This window comes from Theobroma cacao, chromosome 6, assembly GCF_053813885.1.
Source record: "Theobroma cacao isolate CCN51 chromosome 6, ASM5381388v1, whole genome shotgun sequence".
Lineage (NCBI taxonomy): Eukaryota > Viridiplantae > Streptophyta > Magnoliopsida > Malvales > Malvaceae > Theobroma > Theobroma cacao.
In genome coordinates, this window is record NC_142644.1 from 21057408 (window position 1) to 21081686 (window position 24279).

Consider the following 24279-nt stretch of genomic DNA (forward strand, 5'->3'; position numbering starts at 1 on the left):
TTTTTTTAATTTCAAAAAAAAAAACTTCTATATAGTCCCCACAGAAATAGAATCTTAATTGACAAAAAAAAAACTCTTCTCTTTATCAACTAGAATAACTTGTCTGAATATTAAATCGTTAATTATTGAATTAACAATTTTCTTATTGAAGTACATATACTTTTTTAAAACCAAACTCACTTTGCTCATCGAGGAGATGAATATGACAATACAATATTGTAATTGTAAGCCTAAAAGTTTGTGAAAAATTAGTAAAGGATAATACCAAATCACCTTAACCTAAAAAGGTTTTTAAATAGTAAAATTTTAATTAAAAACAATTCAAACACTAAATTGAAGTAGAAATGATGGATTAATTAAACTGGGTCGGCATTTTAAAAGTGAGTTCTATTGTTCTAATCAGCCACTTAGGGTAGATAAATAAAATGGTGCTCATAAAGCTGGGCTGGGCTTGGGCCAGTGGGCATTATACTATAAAGAAATCCAGCACCCAAAGCTAAGTGAGAGGGGATTTGTTGGGCCATAACAGCCCCCAAAAATTGCATTATGATCCGTTGTCATACAATTCAAAATAGTGGTAGTAATTCATGGGAAAATGTTATCAAGATATATATATACTGTCGAATGTCTGCATACCCATTTTTCTTTTCTAAAAGCCAGATAGGAATGCCGCTGCTAGGGCTACCATGGATGCAACAAAGAGTTGCCAAGCACATTGACATGCTGTTAAATCCAATATGCATCAAGCAAATATGAATCAGTAGACAGCAAGAGCTTCGACATGGAAGGTCAGAGTGATAATCAAAGGAAAACTGTAAAACTGAACAATATGATTGTAAAAAATGTTGCATGCTCAGCTAGAACCATTAATGACAATGAAAATAGTTAAATTTCACAAAGGCTAGTTTAATATGTGTTCAATATAGTTGGAGAAAATATACACCTACTATTAAACTAAATGTTCCAGTACTTGAACTAACCTTTTGATTATGTAAATAATGACAATTAAGCATTTTTTTTCAGGTTTATTAATTAGATTACTTCAAATATGATTAATAAAGCTTAAAATAGTTACCATAGCCATCTGAGCTCAAACTAGAAGATGGCGGCGGCGGCGGCGGAGGCGGCAGCGGCGGTGGTGGCGGTGGTTGCGTAAGCCCCAGCGGCAGATCTAACCCAAGACCTTGACAGTCAACTCCAAAGTAGCCTGGGACAAAATTATCAGAAGCTGTGTAAGAACAGCAAAGCAATCCAATATTTCCATGAGATATATTACCCTCAAATTATACGTCTTCTGCTCATTAGTTTGTGCTAGGCTTAACCTAACAAGGGCAAGGTGGGTAAAGAAGCCAACTTACATGGTTTAAAACAAGCTAGGCCTGAGGAATTAAGAAAATTCTGTGAGCCTTGATTGCACTGGCAGATATGTCCAGTTCCATTAGTCACACAGTTCCCATCACCACACCAAACAAGATCACAATCTGTGGAGTAAAATAAATTTCTTTCCTTTAGTTGGCATAGTATTTTTGTCTTAAAAGGATTTCATTGAAAAAATGAGTATAATGATATATTTATATATACGGCTAGTCTGATTGGCTGGTGGCGGAAGAGATGCTGGGGGTGGAGGCGGTGGTGGAGATCCATTGCCACATTCAAAGTCAACTGTGCCTGCAATATATTAGTGATGCAAATTATGGCACTAATTTTCTTCCTTGTAGATGCAAATTCATGTTAATGTTCTAACTCTATTTTTTTTTATTTTTTATAAAAACAAAAAACAAAAAATAAAAACATCTATCAAACAAAATTTAAATAAATTCCAGTGATAAGAATTTCTTTTATTTTTATTTTTACAATTAAAAACAAAGAGAATGTAGACGCCAAATCAAAGAAATATTTCGATATTTGACTTTTTTAAATTTCTCTAGGAAAATAACAACCATGGTACCAAGTTTAATTGTGACTAATAAAGATTTTGAATTAAGACGTACATATAATTAAGTTCACAAGCTTAGCATGCCGGTATTTTCTAAGATAATTAATTAGAAGCAACAAAAGTTAGGCAAATATTTGGCAGAATGCAAGCAAGAAACAAGAAAGATTGATTAATTAATCATTGTTAATATTCCAAACTAGAGTTTGAGAAAGTCTATTTTCTCCAACCACCTTTGGTGTTGCTCTTTGGCAATATAAAAAAAATTAAATTAAATTAAATTAAATTATGCAAAAACAGCATAGCATGTACATATTAAGTAGGAAGAAAGAGCAACTGACAGTTTGGAATAAGACAAGAGGGGAAGGTAAAAGGACCGATCTGTATCTTTCTCCAACCAGGAAGGCATTCGCAGTCAAACCCAAGCAGTGAATTGGAGGCCTTACATGTTCCTTGCCCACACTTTATAAACAAACAAGCAGTATCTGCAACAACATTATTACTGATGAATAAATCATCAAGCCACCATAACTAAAAATGTTTGTTTATGAAGAAGAATTATAGGGGGTCTTACCTTGGATCGGATTCGCTTGATTTAATGTCACATGTGAAGACGTGGCTGTTACAGTTGAAGTGCAGAAACTCAAGAGAAGAAGAACAAAAGAAAACAGTGTGAGATTCCAACCATCCATTGTGTGGGAGCATCAAGTCGGTGAAGACAGTTGGACGTATTTATAGAAATAAAGTCGCGTCCAAGCGTTAGCCTAGCTTATCTATCTAGATTCTACAAAGGGCCTGCCGCTTTGGCTGACTCAGACTTTTGGTTACCTTGCTCCTGCAAGGTATAAGCAAAAGCAAGAGCATGAAAAGGTTAAAGGCACAAGCAGAGCGTCTCAACATGCATCTTTAGGCTTCAATCTTGGTCATCCAATCTGTAGTTTTCCATCTAGTCTGGACCGAGTTCACTGTCACTACTCATTCCAGGTATCCAACTTTGTAAGGAAGAACAAACTCATGGAAAAAAAGATAGGGATCTTGCATGTTTGCAATACCTAGATGTTTACTGACAAAATTATTGAAAAATGATCAAGTTACGTCAATGGGATTACAGATACAAATAGCACAACATCGTAACAATTCTCGTCACACTCTGATTACAAACAATCAGACACTTTCAAAAGCACAAACAAAAATAAGAAATAACGATGAACACCCTTTTGATAAACATATCAGGAAAGCAAACAATATATCATCCTCAAAAAGGCTTTCAATTCCCCTTATGCTGATCCAAATTCGGTAAATCACTTTTCATGCTTCTCAATATCAGCTTGAGTAACACTTCTCTGGACCTTCTCCAAGGCTTCTTCAAAGTCACATTGCAACTGGATCCTTTGAAATCTCATCTTGGGACATGTTCCTAATCTCATCCCACGTCTTTCCAGCTATTTTACGCCTCATTCCATTCAAGGAAGCATCGCGACAAACATTTGTGAGGTCATCCCCACTATCCCTCTGTTCGACAAGCCACTTTATCAATATCCACATCAGGGGCCACCTGCCACATATACATATCAATATCATTCAATTGAACACAACTTAATGTTAGCATAACAAAATAAATTTATAGTATAAATTAACAAAGAAATCGACTATAAGAATACATACATACATACATACATACATACATACATACATATGAAATTAGAAGAGACTATTATAGCATGCAAGGCATAAAAAAAATACCAGCTCAAACAGACAACAAGGGTTTGGCTTTCACGGCTTATAATCGTCCTGGCAGATATCACACAGACAGACCTTTTTAAGCTACAAAGAGTCTCGATGAGCAAAGCACAATGACCGGCAGAATAAAAGTCATAAAAAATAACATATTTCACATTTACACAGTATTATGTGACAGAAACAAAAATCGATGTGACGATATTATATCCGCTCTACCAAATGCTACTTTAACGATAATTCAGCTGCAACTGCAGCAAGTACCTGAAAATATTCAGGCATCCATAAAGGAAGAACAAAAGCTTTCTCTAAAAGCCTTTTTGCTTCAGTCAAACCTGCAACATCATCCCACTGCACTCCAGGAGTGGTTTCTAAAACATCCCTTTCCAGCATTGCAGCCAAATCTGGATCAGGTCCCTCATACTGCAACCTCTTTGACTTTCCATCTTCAGCATCACCATTCTACAAAATTCCACAAGCAAATCAATTACTAAAAGATAGTAAACATCAAACTAAAATAGTTTGACTTCAGAATAGCAAAAACTGTTTATGTCACTAAGTATTTGGGATTATATTTAACAGGTTTCAGAGAACTTACTGCTGAGTCTTCTTTGCTAGATTTCCCAGAACCAGTGTCCTTCTTCCCAGTGGCAGATGCTCTGACCCCTGTGTTAGTTCTACTTGAGCCACCAGCCTTCGCACCACAGCCATTATACCTGTTCTAGTGTTAACACAACCCTCCCAAGTCCCATCTCGGGGGGATTCCTCATGCCCACTTCACCAGCCCTCACAGGTCTTCTACTTGTAGTGTCCTGACTTGGAGGCCTCCACACATCAGGGTTATCCATTGGGGCACCTAATGAAGTCCAGTACTCATCTAATGGTTGGAATACAAAAGAGGACATAGCATGAATCGGTGGAGAAGAAGGACGCCTTCCAGTAGAACCTTCCTTAAATGACCTTCTTTCCACATCCAATTGCTTCACAACTTCTATCTCCTCCGATAGAGCTTTCTTCAAATTCATCCATTTCGAATGAATTAACAGGTCGTCAAGCGAGTTTAGATGCCTGAATGCATAAAAAAATCAATAATTTTAGCGAATTAAATCAAACAATAGTTACATAAATATCAATTTTTAAAAAGTCAGTAATAAACATATAGCAATACTTATTTGGTTTTTGATTTATTGGGTTTTTATATATATTTCGTGTTACCACTGACATGAGGCAATATGAATAATAAAAATAAATGTAGTTCTCAAAAATATAAATAATATCATGTTACACATATTTAATCAAAATTTTGAAAGCAAAAGTAAATTATGGCCAACTAAAATGAAACACTGATCATATATTTAAAGTCAATTTTACTATAATTGGCAACTTGAAAAATTCCTCAGCTGATAAAGTTAACATTTGTTTTTATTCTCTAAAAAACTTAAAATTCAGAAATGAATCAAACAAAAAAAAAACCCAAAATTCTAACTGAACCATTTAACTGTCTAACTACTTGTGAATCAAATCAATATACAAAAATTCGAAATTAAGAGCTGAAAAAAAAAAGGAAAGAAATTGTCCGCGGCTGAAATTATACAAAATGAAAGGAAAGTAAAAAAAGGTAGAAAAAGACTTGTTGATCTGAGCAATGAGCAATGGCGCCATCGAAGAAGATAATGGAAGTGTCGTAGAGGCCTTCGGGAGCGTATTCTCGAGCCAATTTCAAGTGATCTTGCAATCCAGCTAGCGAATTTCCTACCATTTTGATTTCACCATCTAAGTCCAAAATCCAAAAAACAAAAAAAAAAACAATCTGCCAAATTCTAGGGTTTTTTATTTGAAGAACAAAAATCTTTCCTTTTTTTTTTTTCTTGGCTGCTTTCCGTTTAGTTGGGTGGAAAAGAGAGCCCCGACGGCGACGTTTAAACGGCGCGGAGGGAGGGAGAGTCAGTGTGGGGAGGAAAGGACGAAATTACAATTGCAGCCCCATGTAATTTTGGGCTTTCTTACAGAGCTTTAGGCTGTTGGTTAGGGTGAACCCAAAAACGGAAGTTGAGCTGATGAGGGGCCCATCCGGAACCCAAATCTGTCCGGTGCGATTCATTTTCCTCAAATCTGATTCCCTTTTCGCGTTTGAGTTGGAGTGACAAAAGGATGGGATTGGCGTAAAGTAAAAAGTACAAAGAACAAACACAACACAAAACGGTTGAAAAATGAGAAACAGGAGTCTAGGACGCTGACAGCTGAGCTGAGAAAACAGAAACAGTAACAAATCTTTACATAAAGGGGTCATAATATGGAGACATAAACTAGTGCAGTTGAGGTCCTTGAGGTGAGTTTAAACCGTGCACCACCCCTTCAACCCCAGGTCTAAGGATACACTCTCCTACCAATCCCACCAAAAAACCTTGACAGAGCATGTGAAGCAAGCACCTTGTCGTCCTGGACTGATGGGTTTCACATACCGTGCCCTGGCTCAGTTGCATTTACCTAGCAATCTAGTTCATCAGATAAGAATGTTTCACCTCGCGCAAACTTTTCCAAGAACATGCTTCTGTTCTAGAAACACAAACCAAATGCTGTCCATGTGAAAAGAAACTATGAAATTACGACTCGAGAATGCAAAAATGAAAGTGAGCCTCCATCAAAGATGCATAGTCCCCAAAGAATAAGAAGATTGATCAGCTTTCTGAGCATCAACTATTATTTGTGTCAGAACCTAGGCAGAGTAGAGTAGAGTAGCAGCACCTTCTGGAGTTCGACACAATGTTATAATTGAATGTTATTCCCGACATGTAAGACTACTTCGGAGTTTAAATGGAATGGGCACTTCAGAAAACTATAAAGAGTTCGCATGTATTAATCATCAATGTGCACAATTTATACATGCATCTGTGAAAGTACTTTCCCAATACACATAACTGAAGCTGCAGCTCTAATTTGAGCGACTTAGCAGGTAGACACCCTCCAATTATTCAAATGAACCAGTTCTAAAACTTGAACTGGTCAATGTACCTGATTCTGTATTTCAATTAAATGTTAAATACAGTTACTGCACCATTCCATCTTTCACCAGTTCTCCTAATCCTCTCTTCAGCCTCTCTGCAGCTGCTCTACAGTCATCCTCCATCAGCCCACCAAAGGAAATTCTTAAATGCCCTGGGCACCCACATGCAGTTCCTGGGATCACAACCACCCCATGCCTGTTAGCAAGCCAGTGAACAACCTTGACATCATCAACATATTTCTCTGGTAGAGTTGCCCACAAGTAAATTGCACCTTCTCCACCCTTTACAGCACCTTCTCCCAATGGTGAGAGTGCTTCTACAACTATTTCTCGATTCTTGACAAGATCTTTGACTCGTTCAAGAACCCATTCAGGTCCCACTTCTAAAGAGTGAAGGGCAAGGCGCTGTGAAATGATAGAAGCACAAATAGGTATGTTGTCTTGAACTTTGAGAAGTTGTGTTGCAAGGCCCTCCACTTCTGTGGGGTAAGCAATCTGTATGCATCCATGCAGCTTTAGAATAAGTGCAGAAAAAGTAGATGGTAACAAATAATTGATCAGAAATTAGAAGAATGTGGTTGGCACAAGATACAACAATTTTGATAAATATAGTACATAAATGAAAGCATCATCATACACAAATAAAAGCATAGACAATTTTTTTTTAGTCTGTTTGGATGAATAAGATTGGGCAGTTCTTTCCCCTGATTATGAGAACTCTTTTTCCCATTTCTTTCACTTTCCTTTTCCTTTGTCTGGTTAGAAGATTATGAGATAACTTTGTTGTGGTGCTAAGGTCATTTTGAGGTCTACCAGCTTATTAGCAACTCTCATAAAGTAATTAGTTTAGCCAACAAGGACCTGTCTCAATGGCAAGGAAGAGTTCGTAGTATCTTTAGGTCCTAGGTTCAAGAAACCTTATGTGGATATAGTTCCAACTTTGTATTGGTTTCATTTGGTTTGTTTTGTTGATTTCTTCCATGGATGAATTGGGATATATGTTGAAAGTTAATTGATTGTGATTATAATTTCTATTTGTAAATGTAATACACCCAAAAAAATAAAGGTAATTGGTTTTAGAACTTGAGGTGAAATATAATTGACCAAGAAAAAGAAAAAATATGAATAGTTTTCAGGATATACCATTTAATAACCAAAGATTATGCATTTATTTTGTGGAAAAAAAAAAAAAGGAAAGTCTTGTCCAACAATGTTTTTACTTACATATCCAACTCGCCATCCCATCATCCCATAGGCTTTTGAGAAAGAAAAGATGTTGACTATGTGATTTCCTTCTATGCAAGAGTGTTTTAGACCATCATACATAAAGTACCTGCATATGAGTTGTAATAGTCAATAGAGTATAATTAAAGAACAGTTAAACTGCAACAGTGTCCTGCATCCATGGTAAACCATCACCTGTGCCACAAGGATTTGGGCATCAATTTGTCAAACTCCTGATGTCAATCCATCCCTCGCCAGACATTTATATTACATAAACTAATACTCAAATCGTAATCCATGGGAAGGAGAAATATGAGGGGCATGGCCCCCAAGATAAGACTGTAGCATACTTCATTTAAAAGTTGTTTAAGCTAAAAGTGATGTAATCCTAATTCTGACTGTAGATGATAGAGTTTCAAAGAAGGTTTGCTTAATCTAGACCATATGTATGACACAATATTTTGATGTTATGCTACCTAACATTTTAGTCATTTAAATGTACAGCAATGAGGAGAATATTTCATTATCCATTTCATAAAAATCTACATCCTTGAGCTTCAAAGTATTCTATAGTTCAATTATCAGCATTCAACAGCTTTGTCATGACATAAGGCTTTCTCAAAATAACACAAAAATCCATCACGTGGAATGCAAGAAAAACAGAAAAGACTTACTCATATGTATTATCTACAACCAGCCAGCATCCAGCATTTCTGCATAGATCTGAGATCCTCTATTGAAAAAAACACATTTAGTCAAAAATGTTAAAATGAAACAAGAAATTGAGCCAGTTATTCCAGAAAGCATGATCAAACATGATAAAACCTACATAAGTACACCCTAGATACATGTATGTAGATGTGCATGCATATAAGCACACAGCACGCCCACATAGAAAGAAGCACAAGGATGCAGAGATGCAGAGAGAGAAAAAGAGACCTTAAGTAGTGGCTCTGGAATGTAGGTCCCAGATGGGTTGCCAGGATTAACAACAGTAACAAGCTTTGGAACAGGCTTAGTTTCCAGCAATGTCTTTTCTAACCAGTCTGAAAATGAAGACAATATAGATAAATCATCTAAAGCAATACACATGATATTCCTGGTCCAAATAATAATAAATCATGTGTTGTGTTATGCATGTAAATCTATTGCCCTTATATTACTTAATCATGATGGTCAAATAAGCTCTTGTAGTGAAATCAACCAATTATGTTACTGCAACATACAGTAGACAGGACCAGAACAACAGCAAACCCATTGGAAATAAGCTCTAAGTTGTACTTTCATTTCTCCAACACAAGCACCATAACCTATAATGCTATTTTTCTAAACAAGGAGCCTTAAGCAGCAACCAAAAAGAATCATAATGTCTTTTTTCCCCAATAATCTGGAGAACATTATTATAGAACTTACAGGAACAACAAAACCCAAGCAAAAGCTCTGATAAACAATTACAATGCCATCTAATGAACACCTTATCATGATACGCACCTGCATCTGGATAAAGAGTCTTTGGGTAACCAGGACCCACCAGTATCTTAGTGACACCTGTCATCTGGAACGACATGTAGGCATTGAAATAATATGGGGCAAACATGACTACAGAATCCCCCGCATCACACAACGTTAGAACAAGGTTTACAAATGCCTGTCACAAAGACAAGTAAAAGATACCTTGAGCATTCTTGAAAGATAAATAGAAATTGATACATTTGACCAAGAAAAAGAATGTAGCTTGACATTTCCAACCAATTATAGAATAAAATTTACACCCATCGTGCAATGCAAAAAGGTTAAAAGAGTATTATCATTAAACAGCATATACATAAAAATCAGGAGGCAGATCATGCATACAAGTTTAAATTATCTAATTCAAAAGTTTAAATCCCTTCCTACCAGGGATACGACCATAATTAGTTTTTATTACAGAATCTCATAATGTTGAGTAGATGGTTTAAAATTTATTCAAAAGTTCTAATATTGGCTTAAAAGCAGGATGTAGCAAGTTAGATAGCAAATCAAGCTACATTCATTTCCTCAAACTTCATAATTATTGTTCCTCACATCCAATTGATCTTGAACAAGACCTTCCAATGTGGCTCAGAAGATGCCATGTTGCAGAATTCAACAACAATACATGAAGCCTTAAAGACCAAGCAAAAGAAGCACCTATATATGGAAAACTTGAGCTCATGAAGCTGGAAAACGAAGAATCATGAAAAGTCATGCATATATGCCAAATCAACCAGCAAATGAATCATCTAGCGACTTCTACTCATGATAAGTGACGCAAAGGAATATGTAATACATGTACTACCTACTTAGCTGCAATTTGTCACTCTATACCATCAATAAAAACAAACAACAAAAATTCTATTAGGCAGTAAAGATTACCTGATTTGCACCTGCAGTAACCATCACTGAAGATCTGCGCAAATTATTCTCTTGACGCAACTGCAAAAAAATAAAGAGAATCATTCTACAACTTCTATTTACTACTTTCTAGTTAGATGAACAAAAGGTCTAGAACATCAATTTCCACAACACATTAAGAAATTGGTGTATAAGATGTCAGTGACTACAATACCCAACAGTCAGCATTTCTAAGAAGCTAGCGCAGCATCATCTGGAAAATATGAGGGTAGTTGAAAAGCTACTCCCATAAAACAGAGCCAATAATAATAGTGCCAAGGACGGGTACGTACAGCCAACTCAAATAATTGGGCCTATGCTTTATAATCTCAAAAACAGACAAGTATCAAGGACAAGTACCAAAAATAGGTAAGCTAATAACTCCAGAGTTCAAAATATACACAGTACACAGATGGTAGAGATGTAACGTGGCCAAGTCTAAGACTCAACACAAATCCAACAAGACAAAGGGATAGAGAAGCTCAAGTGAACCTCTAACACTTTAGAGGAAATCAGGGCAGAGTCCAAACTCCAAACCCTTGCATGCATAAAGATGCAACAACTATGAAAAGTCATCTTTAGTGTGGCTTGTTTTGTAGAGCAATCTGTCCTTTTCTAGGCATAGTTTAACAAATACCTATCATAGCTATGCAAAAGCAAGGAAAAATCATCTTTGAGCTTTATCTTTCTGTTTCCAAGCTCTGATTTCTCAACTTTATTTCTCATACATTTTTGCAACATACATCCAGTTGTAAACATCATATTCCTGTTAAGTAAAAACATGCTGATAATGATAAGCATTTAGAGGAAATGAAAACTTGATAGATATACTACATACATGCAGCAGATTATTGATCGTTAACCCTACAAAACAAAAACTAAAAAAAAAAAAAAAGAAAAACGACCAGCAATCTTAAACTTGGGCTGCCCACAAGTTAATTCAACCACTAGAATTAAGCTCGTTTAGCAATCAATTCCAACCCAACCAACCAAACTTACAGGCCCTATAAGCTTGGCCAAAGTCTACCAAGAGGCCTAAGAGTAAATGTAGTGCACATGACACACACTTTGCCATGATCATTTATCGTTAAATATAATAGTGGAAAGAATCTTAGTCCAAAGTATGTTGTAATTGTTCAAATTGTTAGATACTAACAATTAGAACTACAATGTTAGTGATCATTTAGAAGGTTTGACAAACTCTTTAAAAAATATACCTTTCTTATCAATGCCTCTCTAAGTTCGGGAAGACCTTCATCAGCACCATAACGACTAATTGAAGGCTCCTCAATAAGATCTTTGACCTTATCCAAAGCCCATTTCGGTGGTTGCCAGTATACTACTCCCTACAATTATTCCAATGAAAAAAAATTGAAAGTTAACACAATCAATAGAAAAACTTTCTGAAAACAACTCAACTTCAACTAAATGCAACTATGGATAACCCAATTCAATAACAAATGCAATCTAATTAAAACTAACACAATTATCTAAACCAAAAAGTCCAAAAGTGAATCTAAATCCATATATATGCAGATTCCCGGATGAAACTGCTTTACGGCCTTCATAAAAATATGAATTGACAAGTATGAATTTTAGTCTTGGTCGGGTTGGAAACAAGATTTGTTCTATTGAAAAAAAGATGCATTCCAATCACACTTCTATCATTGTGTTTAATCTCCACAAATCAAAATTTCAAAAGACTAAGAATAACAAATCAGAGAGTTAGAAAGAGAAAGAAACAGGGAACCCTTTTTTTAAAACCTGCAGCCAAACACATCATATACCTCAACGTTAAAGTAACTATTCTCAGGTCTCAATATCTTATTCATTGTTATTTAACCAAAACAAAACAAAAATGACACCTAGAGCTTAGATACCAGAGAAAAAACCATCCATTTCTCATTTCTTAATATCAGCAGCATAATTAAAAGAGGATTAAATACATGCTAATTAAAAAACCAAAACAAAACTACATGTTAAATGCATTAACATTAACCGAAAGAGGATTATTTCAAGAAAACACAAAAGACATTGATAAAGGAAAAAAGCAAACCTGAGCAAGTGACATAGCATTTTTAGCTCCTCGGATCAATTCCTGTATCTGCGGTAACACCAACCACACTCAACATCATCAAAAACCAACAACACTCTTCTAAAAACTCTACCTCGTACACAAAAATATAACATTAAAGAACATGGATGGAAGTTGTAAACAGATTTATTGGCAAAATCAAAGAAAACCCATATTTGAAAATTGAATGAATACCTGAACCATGACTGGCATTTCAGTCTCTACAATCCTTCTGGCAAGCATTCCATAAGAACCCATCTTCAGAAAACTCTTCTTTCCCCCACTAAAGAAGCAAAACCCACAAAAACTAAGTCTTCAAAATTTGAGAACAAAAAAAAGAAAAACCAAAATTTGATTCTTTCAAAGATATTTGCATAAAAGGCTAATTTTTTGCCGTTGCAAGATTGAGTTAGGCACAGGCTCAAGCTCAACAGCCCCACGGCAATTAATTATCTAACATTATATAATGATAAAGTTGTAAATATTTAAATACTACAAATAAATTAAAATCCCTTGTGAATTACTCAAGAGAGGGAAAAAGACAAAGCCAAAAGGAGAAACGCTTTTCTTTCTTTTGTGTGTTGCTTCTTCTCTTCTCGTAGGCTGCTATTGTGTGTTCCTTTACTTTGGCTTTGTCTCTTTCCAAAGTTTTTTCACCTTCCTAAATTAGCTAATCCAAAAAGGAAAAACGATTTGACTCTTTAAATAAAAAAATTCTCTTCAATAAGATACCTTTCGTTGAAGCTTCCTCAAGGAGACATCAATTAAATTAATTTCCATGAGCCAAATTTTAAGGACAACCATAGTGGAAGTAACATTTTCTTCTGGGTTTTTTTCAATTTTGTTTAATGCAAAGGCTAAAATAGAAAGTGACTGTTTAATATTTTGTAAAATCAAATGGTAAATGGTGAAACCATGAGGGGAAAAGAGGAGGCTTTGCTGAAGTTTCGTTGATTAAAATGTTTGATTCATGAAATATCACTGCAACTTAAAAACAATTAAAAATCAATTCTTGATTTTAGTGGTGAGGGGTGAAGAATCTTGAAAAAAGAGTCGTAGTAGAGGGGGGAATTTTGCTGCTTTTAGATTCGCAATTAAATCAGAGCCTCACAAAATGACATGAGTGATATCTGGAATTTGTCCAATTAAGATAAAAAAAATGCTTTTTTTTTTTTTAATTTATCTCCACTCTGTCTGTTTAGGTCAAAAGTGAGTCACTCTACCGAGTCATGCAAGAGGTGGACTATTACTCTTTGAATATATCTAAACTGAAACTGAAACTAAACAAGTTCTCAAAATTGTCTTTGTAATTTTCGTGCTTTTCTCTAAGAATAAGAATTAAATTCAACCTTCTAAACGTTGGACGTTGACTTAAATTTATTATGTTTTAACAACTATAACTCTGATATTTTATTTTTAATTTATTATAATATAATCAAAAATTAATATTAAAAGTATTTTGTAAAATATTTTTTATTTAAAAAATTAATTAAATATTTAAATAAGCCTCCAAATTATAAAAAAAAAAAACCAATTTAGCTCATATTCTTTTATTACGTTTAAATAAGCTCTTGAATTTTTTTTTATCAAATAAGCTCTTCTTACTAACCGTTTAATCAACGAAACAAATTAATAATTTTTTATACCACGTCATCTGTCATGTCGCAAATAATATGGCATCAAAACTTATTGACTAAGAAATAAATTTTTTCTTTTTTATCTATCTAAATATCCACAAATTATTGATTAGAGATTTCAAACAAAAAATTAAAAAAAATAATTACTCTAAACTGATTACCATTCTTTCTTAACCAATTACCATTTTCTCTACAATTCTTAACAAAAAGAAGAAAACTAAAACTAATCGACAACCATGTACCCATAAAACCTAAACAAATCAATATTCACAAATAAATCTTCACTTTCTTCAACATTTCCGAAATCCAATGTACCTTATAGTCAAAGTGTCTTGTTCATGTTTACAATTCCTATTCCTCTTTTAAAAATTTTCTTTTGGTGATCTTAAAATTTTAAAAATCTTAAAATTTTAAAAATTGTTAAAAATATGAAAAGATAATTTATTATTATTAATAAATAAAATTCAACATCTATTAGATTTCTCTTACATATTCTAAAAAAGAGAAGAAAACGAATAGACTTTTTTTATTGGGCAGCAACGTTGTTTGTCCTAGTTTCAATATTATATACATTACGTGTCTTACCTGTAGACACTATTTTTATTACTATATATGCTCCTTTATTTCATATTTTATTTTATACTTTTTTATTTATTTTTATTTTTATACTCTTTATTTTAGTAATCATTTAAATTGGATCTAGGCCAGTCTCATCAAACTGTTTGGGGCCTGGTTATGAGAAACTTACCATCGGGTCTAACATTAAATAACCATTGGGTCTGGCAATCAGGCCCAATGTCTAGGATGGTTAATGACAAACAAGCCCGGTGGGAATAATTTGACAAAAAAGGAATTAAACCACATAAACAAAATTAAAGTTAATAAAGTAAATGAAGGTAAGTAAACTCAAGAACATCCTAGAGAAAAAGAAAGAACAAAAATAAAAAAAAATAGAATAAAACGAATGGAAAATCCAAAAATCTAGTTGGAGCACATGGCAGGGAGCGTTTTGCGCCCTGCCTTGCCAGACGCTAGAAATCTACGTCTAGCAGAGGCTTTGTGATGTTGGGGATGGCACAAGTGGCTGCATCCCCAGCATTGAAGCCGTAGCTACCCTTTTCCCAAATAAAAAAAAAAACAGAGGGCGGAATCTGAGAGAAACCCTAAAGAAAAAAATCCCTTTTCTGAAAACCCTAGAAACAAAAAAAAATCAAGAATTCCCTAATTTACTAGCAGCCAAAAACCACAATCAAACATAAAAAAAAAAAAATCAAAAAAAAAAAAGGCCCTAAGAATCTAAAGCTAGGAAGAACCGGGAGGGGTTTTTTTTTCTCTTTGTTCTTTTTCTTTTTTTGGGATTTTTTACAGAGTTTGAAGCTTGGTTTTGGGGTTGTAGAGGAAATGGGGAGAAGCCGCCGACTGGATGAGTGGTGAGAGAGGAAAATAGAGTTTGAAGGGTTAGGATTTGAGTTTCAAGAGAAGGGAGAGGAAACCGGGTAGAGAGAGAAATAGAGGAAGAGAAATGAGGAGAGAGGTAGAAAATAACGATTAAGTACCTAGGGTTTGCAGCACTAAACGGCACTGTTTTGGCCGAAGCATTTAGGGTTTGAAGATAAACTCAAAACGGCGCCGTTCTAAAGGGAGTGAGACCGCCCATCTGGGTCATCCAAAACTGTGCGCTTTAAGGAAGAATAGAGGGTTTTTGGAGCCGGCTTGTGGGCTCTCTCATAGTCCGATCTTCTTTGGGCTAATTTGGGCTCAGCTTTTGGGGTAAGTTTTGGATCTTTGACCTATTGGGTTTGTATTTTGATGTTAGTTTTGATTGGTTTTATTTTTAAAAATGATTAACATAGTTTTATGCAAATAATAAATATAAAAAAATATTTGTATTGTTGTATGAATTTTAGAAGTATTGGGAAAGAAAATTACTGAAATAGGAAAATATAAAAATAGATAAGAATAAAAATAAAATATTTAGTAATATAAAATAGATTTAAGTAGATAGAAAAATAAAAAATATATATTCAGTTACATAGAAAAAAGATAAAACTAGGTAGAACAAATTATTTAGTTATGAAAAATAGAGAAATAAATAAACATTTAATTACAAAAAAAATAGATTTCAGTAGATATCAAATATAGGAAAAGTAAATATTTAGTGGTAGAAATAGATTTATTTAGATTGAAAATATATATACATATATATATATATATATATAGAAAAGGAATGTATATTTAGATATAAAATATGTCTAGGAAGAAATATAAAACATGGGAAAAGGTGAAATGTTAGACATAATCATAAAATACATAGTTATGTAAGTTTATATAGATATAAAATGGGAAATGAAAATGAACTAGGAAGAATTAAAATTAAAATGTAACAAAACAAAATATGAAGGTATCAAATTGGTTCAAGTAGATAGTTTTATGTAAAATAGGGATGGGTACAAATAGGGAGAGAGAATGAAAATAGGATAAGATAAAAAAATCACTGATATAAATAGGATGATTATTTGACTTAATACCGATGATGGGATGTCCATTCGAAATGCGAGAAATTGCAATTTCAAATGAATTTCTTTAGGTTAGAAATTTCGATTAAAACTCCACCAGTACGATGGAAAAGTCTTAATTTTGAATTTCGATGCTTTTAATTCTAGATAAATAAAAATTATATATACTTAATTAGTCAAAATATAAACAAAAATAAATATAATAATAAATGTAAGAGAACAAATGACATATATTTACTTAAGGTTTCAAAAGATAAATATAGTATTGTGAAAAATAATAATACTCATGACAATAAATAAATAAATAAACAAATAAAAAGTAATAAAATATTCATTGATGGTAAATTCATAATAATGAATACATTTAAAATATAAAAGGTAAATATTTAGTTATAAAAAATAGATTTATAATGGTTATTAAAAAATAGGATAGATAATAAAAAAAGAGGAAGAAGTTGAATTAAAATATATATACGTAAATAATAATAACTATGAAATAAGATATCTTGCTTAAAGGATATAAAATTTAGGTAAAAAGAAAATCTATTTAGTATAGTAGATAGACACCTAAATAACATAAAAAATATAATTCATAATATACATGTCTATAAAGAGAAATAATAAAAAGGAAATCTTAAAGAAATAACAAAGAAGTTATTAAAAGGTTTAGCAACAAATATTAAATTTCATAGGCACATCATACATTACTATTGCATCGTTAAATGTCATGGCATGTAGATATTTTATGTATATGAGTATAAGCCCCAATGATGAGATTTTTTTAAGGATCTTGCGAAAGCGAGTTTTCTTCGAAAGATTTCTTAAGTGAAACGATATCTCCGGGTCTCACTAGTATAATAGAAGGGCTCAGATAATATCTTTAATAAAAGGTTTTTGCTCGTAATGAGTTTGCATTCATGAAAATATTACTTTTTTAAAACACAAATGATTACCTCGATGATGAGATTTATTTGTTAAACTTGCGAAAGTGAGTTTCCCAAATAATTTCCTAGGTGAGAGAATATCCTCAGATCCAACCAGTATGATAGGCAAATCCGAAAAATATCCTTAATAAAAAGTTTTCGTCCGACATTATTTGGATTTTATACTGTGCATTTCATAAGTGTATCATGTGCACGTCACACCCGTAAAACTAAATAAAATATTTTAATTTGCTAATAAAATAAAGGATAAAATAAATAAATGATAATTAAGGAAACATTATAACATAAATTTAAGAATTAAGGTTCCAATAGGATAACCTACAATTAAGTGGTACCATTCGTGGAAAAGACGTCACAGGTGCTAATCTTTCCTTGTGCGTAACCGTATTCTCGAACCCAACTCTAAAAAATCGCATACCAGTTTATCGTTCTTTCGACGTACTTAAAATTAATTTAAGATTTTATCAATTAGAATCGAATGAATAGGTGATCAATCGCACCTAAAAAAAAGATTGATGGCAACTTATTAAATTTCTCAGTGTCTAGCAGTCGGGTTCTTGGACCCGTGCATTACGACATAACCTTTACTCTTTCTCTTCTCAAAGTCATTTTTGGATATTCTCGAATTTTTCTACACCAACTTTCAATCGAATTGAAAAAGTTGGATTAGGTTTTTGTTTGTTAAGAACGATGGGTTCAATTAAGAAAATAGTAATCAATTAAAAAACAAGGTAATCAATTTGAAGCAGTTAGGTTTTTTTAAAAAAATTATTTTAAATCTTTAATTAATAATTTTTGGACATTTGGATGAGTAAAAAGGAAAAAACCTATTTCTTAATCAACAATTTTTGATACCACAACATTTTTTGTGTGGCATTAACGTCACTAAGATCACACATCAGCATGCTATGTGGCAAATAATGTGGCATCAAAAATTGTTGATTATACCATTGATTAACAGAAGTTAGTCAATGGTAGTGAAAAGAGTTTGTTTGACTCAAAATAAAAATTTATGGACTTATTTGAACATAATAAAAAGATAGGGGCTAAATTGACTTTTGTGACATAGTTTGGGAGCTTACTGAGTATTTAGCCTAAAAAATTTACTTTAACTATTCACATAGAGACATAAACACTTATTATTAAATCAAATATTCAAGTGTTTATAGTATATTTTTTATCATTAATTTTGGATATTTTGGAATCAAATTAAAAATACAATGTTAAATTGCATTTATAAGTAAAAAATTTAAGATATAATGCTTTAAAACTCTCTAACTATTCAAAAAAAAAATTCAAACAAGTTTTCATCTTGCTATTATGTTCAATCAAGTTCTTATACTTTTACTTATCAAAAAAAGTATCTTTGTACTTTTATTTTATACTAAATAGATCATTATGATTAATGGTTGACTAACTATCATTTGTCATTTTATACATACGTGATGCTGTTGTGGAAGGTAAAAAATGTTATGTGACTATGTTAGAATGTCATATCAGCATGTTACGCTATCATTTGCTACAACATGTCAACATATCACATCAATGCCACGAAACATAAAAATGACAAATAATATTTTGATAAATAATAGTTAATCAATTGTTAATTATAAAGGTTTATATGGTTCAAATAAAAATATAAGTGTTTGATTGAATGTAATAAAAAGGTAAAGATTTATTTAAATTTTTTTTAAATAATTTAAAATTTTTAAAATATTATGCCTAAATTTAATTAATCACTGTAAATAAAATGAGAGATTTGAACCTTATCATGCTTTTTACCAATTTTATGTTTTTCCTATTTCAATGAAGAAACTTCACCTTTAAAATTGAAGTTATCTTCTTGGAATGATATGCTTTACCATGCATCTAGATTTACAATTCAAAGCTAAAATATATAATCGAATCTAATCTTAGTTACAAGTTAAATAAGTAAAGGTAAGAATTAAAGAAATATCCAGAATATTCATTTCAAAAATTTGTATTTTACGAAACATAAATTCCGTAATTAGTGAAAGCCCATGTGCTATTTTCTAGAAAAAAAATGGCATTAATTTATGTTAATCTTTCTTGGAACTCTGAAATTCATAATATGATCATTGGATGGATCCTTAGAACTACAAAATAAAAAAAAAATAAAAAAAATATAGCATGAGCCCGTTTTTAGTGAATAAGTTCTTCATTTCTTGATATAGGAAAACACTCACACTTGCATGAGCCCTTAAATATTTGTTGTTTGCTATCATATTAATCTATTTGTCCAAGGCCAATCATTGTTTAATCAAAGTGTTAGGTCCTTATGTTTCTTCTGTTAGCAATTCTACCTTATAAAACAATTCCCTCTTTTAAACTCTCAAATGCTAAAAAAGACAACAAAACAAATAAGGGCGAGAAAGAGAATACAATTGTGGGATTTATGAAATATATCATAATGCAAATTACAATTAATAGTGTATCAAATTTATGAATATTACAAAAACACTTCATCTATCCATCTTATCATTTTGTTTAATCTTGTTCATTGTTTTTTTTTTTATTTATAAATTTTTTATTAATTTTCATTGAATATAAACATTTTAAATAAGTAACTTTTAGTTTAACAATCATCTTTAAAAATTCCTTTTTTAAGTTTGAGTCTTACAATTATTTAACTTATTTTATATATGATTTTTAAATAATTATTAATTTAGAATTGATTCAAATTTCAATTTTATGGTCAAATGTGACCAAATAAATATGTAAAATCATAAATTACCTATAATTTTTTGATAATGGATCGTCTATCAAATCATAAGACCACTCTAAAATCAATTTCAAATGTATTGGTTTGAGACCATCCGTGAGTGACCTTAGATTGTTACTCACTCTCAGCCAACATCTCATTATCGTACATGCACAAATACTTTCTTCTCTATAAGAGACGTGCTTTTTTACTTTTTTTTTTAATTGTGGCAATAATTTAACTCCGTTGGCTCATGCTATGACGTAGATGTCAAATAGTGCGCAAATAACAGGGGTAGAGCTAAAGTATTTTTAAAAGGAGGTCAAATAGAATAAAACACTAAACAGTTAAAAAAAACTTTATATATAATTTAATTCTCACTCATTTAAAACATTAAATAAAATTCACAAGACATTAGACATACAAAAAATGCACATTAATAGTAATATTAGTGTCACACACACACACATATATATGATTGAACAAAACTATGAAAGGGATCTCTCTTACTCTCTGCACGTAAGAGTGGAGGAGAAAATAATTTTTCAAACTCAAATAAATTGCCTCTTTATTTTGTGTGTTCTATACAAAATGGATAGTTTTTTGAGGAAGCTTTTCTCTTATTTTTTATTTGCCTCTTAAATAGCTAATTAACATATTAGGTTATTGGGTTAAACTATTGAGATATAATATATTATGATAAGTTATTGGGTTACACTATTAAGATATAATATATTATGATAGGTTTATATTTATATTAAAACTTAGTGAGTTTGGATTAGTAGACTCACTTTTTTAAAAAAAAAATTTGATAGGCATAACATATTAAGTTAAAATTTATTTGTTAGGCTTAACTAGCAATATCCTGACCATAATAACTCTAATTTTATCAAACGATTTGAGGAATAAAAATTATGTTGAGGGCCATTAAAATATATATAATAAATAAAATTATATTGAAATTCATTCTTTCAATTTGTATGTATATCCTTATTACTTAAAGTTTGCAATATATATGTCAGAACGCATTAATTATTCTGAATAAAAAATAATACATTGATAAAATTTTAAGCAATAATGCAACACTGCAACTTATATTTAAGAATTACATAACAATTTATTAATTTTTAAAAATTTAAATTATCTAAAATAAAATCCATGTAACAGAAAAAAAGAACATATCAAGTAGCAAATAGAACTTACATGTGACATAACAAAAAATAAAGAAAAAGAATATGATTGATGGTTCATAGAAATTTGAAAAAAAAATCTATAGAGATTTAAAATACATGAGTACATAGAATAAAATGAAAATAAATAAATAAATAAAAATAATAATATAAACTAAAAAAATAAAAAAAATTAAAATTGTGTCAGACATATGAAATTATTTTGTTATTCTTTATTTATATTAATTATTAAATAAAAAATTATTTTGGAGGGCCATTAAGAGAATTTATAAAAAAATTTTAAAATTTTTTATGATATAAAAAATTTTAAAATTTTGGGAGCTTTGTGCCTGGTAAATAGTATTGTTTAAGCAAATCCCTTCACAATTTTTAGGCAAAAACTCCACTCATTATTTATGACACATTTTGTTCATGATATCTGTTTCTATGTGTGGGTCTAGGAATCCATCCAACGTGGGGTTGAAGTTGACACCAATCTTTTGTTAGTTACAATTGGCAACCTAATCACATCTATCCCTTTTAATGAGATTTAAGCTTAGTTTAAGTTTATTAAAAAAGATAGGTTTTTGATCTACAAACATAAATAGACTTGAGAGTATGGTTACATGCAAGACTAGATGCCCGTTCGAAGAATGGTACCTATTAATCCTTTTTTATTCTATTTTAACCTTAATTCTTAATTTTTATCTTATTTCCCTTTATCATTATTTATTGTTCCATTTTATATTACATATATTATTTTCATTATTATGTTCATTTTTGTCAACACATGAATGAGCTCGATTTTCCTATCGTTTTGGTAAAATCTGAGTTTTTCCTCACTTAGAAAATTTTTCAATAAACCTTATCTTTACAAGATTTCCAAGAAAATCTCATCATTGAGGATTATCATTCATGTCCTGATTTAATATTTCTGGTGCACATGATGGAATCAAGGAATGGATTTCCTAATTTTATTAAATACCAAATGAAAACTTTTTATTGATAGCATTACTCGAACCCTTTCATCTTTCTAGTGGAATTTGAAAATACTTCCTCACTTGGAGAATTCTTCGAAAAAACTTATCTTTACAAGCTTATCGAAAAAGTCTCATCATCAAAGGTTATCATACGTGTACAAAAGTATATAATAGCATGATGCAAATTCCAATTTATTTAAATATGGATGAAAACCTTTTATTGAAATATTTTCCAATTCCTCCCATCCTGGTGGGATCAAGAATACTCTCACATATGGAGTCCTTCGAAAAAACTTATGCTTGTAAGTTTTTCGAGAAAGTCTTATTAACGGAATTCTCAAACCATTTGCAAAAACATATATAAAAAAGGAATGCAAAGATCAACAACAAATGGATGTCGATGATGCATAAAAAGTAAAATATTTATTAATTTTTTATGTATTTATTTTATTTTCAAAATTTATTATTATTCGTTTACTTTTAATAATTTTATAATTTTTAACTTCTTTCAAATGGTCATATTTTTTTAATTTAATAATTTTTATTTACTTAAAAGATAATTACTGGATTAAGGAATATTAGAATATAAAATTAAGATATTCTCAAGTTCTAATCAAATTCGTCTTTTAGGAAAATTAACTCGAAATTATAACTCTTCGCAAATTCCTTCCTTAAAAAAATTAACTTGAAATTGTGACTCTTCACATTTTAAATGAGAATTCTATAATTGGTTTAATTCAAGTAAATATATTTAAGTTATTAATTTCATGCTAACTATGCTAATGAAACATAATAAAATGAAATAGATTTAAAATAAAAAGAGCTTCAAGAGACTTACCTCTAGTGGAGTTAGGCAAAAGCACACTATTTTTGACCGTTGTTAAACCTCCACAGGCTTGAACCCTTCTCCACGCACTTTTTCTTTTTCTGTTGAACCTCTCTTCTTTTCCCTTTTTCTTCTGGGCCTACGATCCACTGAGCTTCACCTTTGGGTCACGCACTGGGCTTTCCCTTTGCTAGTGGCCCGTTTCTCCTTTTTTTTTGTTCACCCAAAACAACCGCTTGTGAAAGTTAGAACATGAGACTTCCAACAAACGCTGCAACCTTTACCAATGCACCCAATCCTTTGTCCTTTTACTTTTTCTTTACTTTTTTTTTTCCCTCTCCTTTCCTTTTTCTTTCCCACTTATATCTCCTCCTTCCCCGCTTCTCCCTTTTTTGCCCCTTTCTTTTTTTGTGACTATTGGCCTCTCAAACGGTGCCATTTGGCACCTCCCTAACTATAAAAAGCACCATTTCTTCTCTCTGCACATTTCTCTCCCCCATGCCGGCCAAGGCTCCCTGGAATATGGCCGTCGCCGTTTTCGTCGAACGCAGGTCACAGTGGTCGAAAAAATGCCCAAAAATCACCAAAAATTTCTCTTAATCTCTTCTATCTTTGATCAGATTACTTTTTCCAAAAGCCTATCCTTCTCTCCTAGATCTAGAAAAAACTGAAATTAAAAAAAAAAAATCTAGATCCACCGCCGACCGTCGTAACCATGTTTCATCTTCTTCTTAACGTCCTATTTCCTTTCACCGATTGAAATGTCCAACAATCAAAACAACCTAACTCTGAAACCGAATAGTGTGAAGACTGAAACCCAAAACTCAGCGGTCAAAACTGCTAGAAAGCTCTAAAAGCGGCGGATCTAGCCTTCGTTCACACTGAACCGAACCACTTTCCTATTTTGCTATTTTTTTGGTTTGTTTTTCTGATTTTTTGTGTGTGTAAATGACTGCTAGTTTCAGGGTTTATTTTTTTGTCAAGTTTTCTCGAGTTTTTTCTCTTTCTTTCCTGTATAATTTTTTTATCGGGTTTTCGCTAGTTTTATAAGCAGGGAGAGGTGACTTTTACGCAGCGTTGACCTTAGCTACTTTTGTTGTT

General features: G+C 32.0%; 2 protein-coding genes and 1 pseudogene across 5 annotated transcripts; all 3 read right to left on the bottom strand.

Annotated features, from left to right (window-relative positions):
• Positions 1–511: 511 nt before the first annotated feature.
• LOC18595846 (uncharacterized) lies at positions 512–2873 on the bottom strand. The gene is made up of 6 exons (XM_007023958.3): positions 2508–2873; positions 2275–2418; positions 1582–1668; positions 1359–1481; positions 1076–1207; positions 512–723 (listed from the first exon to the last, which is right to left on the bottom strand). The coding sequence occupies exons 1-6, from the start codon at positions 2623–2625 to the stop codon at positions 650–652; spliced, it is 678 nt and encodes a 225-aa protein (XP_007024020.3). The 5' UTR covers positions 2626–2873; the 3' UTR covers positions 512–649.
• A 100-nt stretch (positions 2874–2973) lies between these two features.
• Positions 2974–6362, bottom strand: LOC18595847 (katanin p60 ATPase-containing subunit A1-like; annotated as a pseudogene). Its single transcript, XR_016027019.1, has 4 exons — positions 5301–6362; positions 4269–4738; positions 3935–4132; positions 2974–3488 (listed from the first exon to the last, which is right to left on the bottom strand). The product of XR_016027019.1 is annotated as a katanin p60 ATPase-containing subunit A1-like (transcript).
• Positions 6363–6497: 135 nt separating this feature from the next.
• On the bottom strand, positions 6498–24189 carry LOC18595848 (Pyridoxal phosphate (PLP)-dependent transferases superfamily protein). Of its 3 annotated transcripts, none has more exons than XM_007023960.3 (10): positions 23191–24189; positions 12580–12667; positions 12367–12414; positions 11528–11656; positions 10293–10352; positions 9390–9546; positions 8838–8944; positions 8573–8631; positions 7899–8007; positions 6498–7169 (listed from the first exon to the last, which is right to left on the bottom strand). In XM_007023960.3, exons 2-10 carry the CDS (start codon positions 12640–12642, stop codon positions 6717–6719), a joined length of 1185 nt encoding a protein of 394 aa, XP_007024022.1. In that variant the 5' UTR covers positions 12643–12667; positions 23191–24189; the 3' UTR covers positions 6498–6716. The 3 variants fall into 3 exon arrangements, with proteins under 3 accessions (XP_007024022.1, XP_007024025.1, XP_017978857.1); XM_007023963.3 differs by lacking the exon at positions 23191–24189 and adding an exon at positions 13117–13420; XM_018123368.2 differs by lacking the exon at positions 23191–24189 and adding an exon at positions 12909–13099.
• Positions 24190–24279: the final 90 nt, after the last annotated feature.

Bases quoted from the DNA above. Each gene is read 5' to 3' on its own strand.
- LOC18595846 (XM_007023958.3), bottom strand. From the start codon at position 2,625: ATGGATGGTTGGAATCTCACACTGTTTTCTTTTGTTCTTCTTCTCTTG. The intron at 1,208-1,358 runs GTAAGTTGGCTT...ATTTTGTCCCAG, and splicing joins CCTAGCTTGTTTTAAACCAT to GCTACTTTGGAGTTGACTGT. The intron at 724-1,075 runs GTAACTATTTTA...TGGATTTAACAG, and splicing joins TTTGAGCTCAGATGGCTATG to CATGTCAATGTGCTTGGCAA.
- LOC18595848 (XM_007023960.3), bottom strand. From the start codon at position 12,642: ATGGGTTCTTATGGAATGCTTGCCAGAAGGATTGTAGAGACTGAAATG. The intron at 12,415-12,579 runs GTATTCATTCAA...GTGTTACCGCAG, and splicing joins AAATGCCAGTCATGGTTCAG to ATACAGGAATTGATCCGAGG. The intron at 11,657-12,366 runs GTTTGCTTTTTT...GAATAATTGTAG, and splicing joins ATGCTATGTCACTTGCTCAG to GGAGTAGTATACTGGCAACC.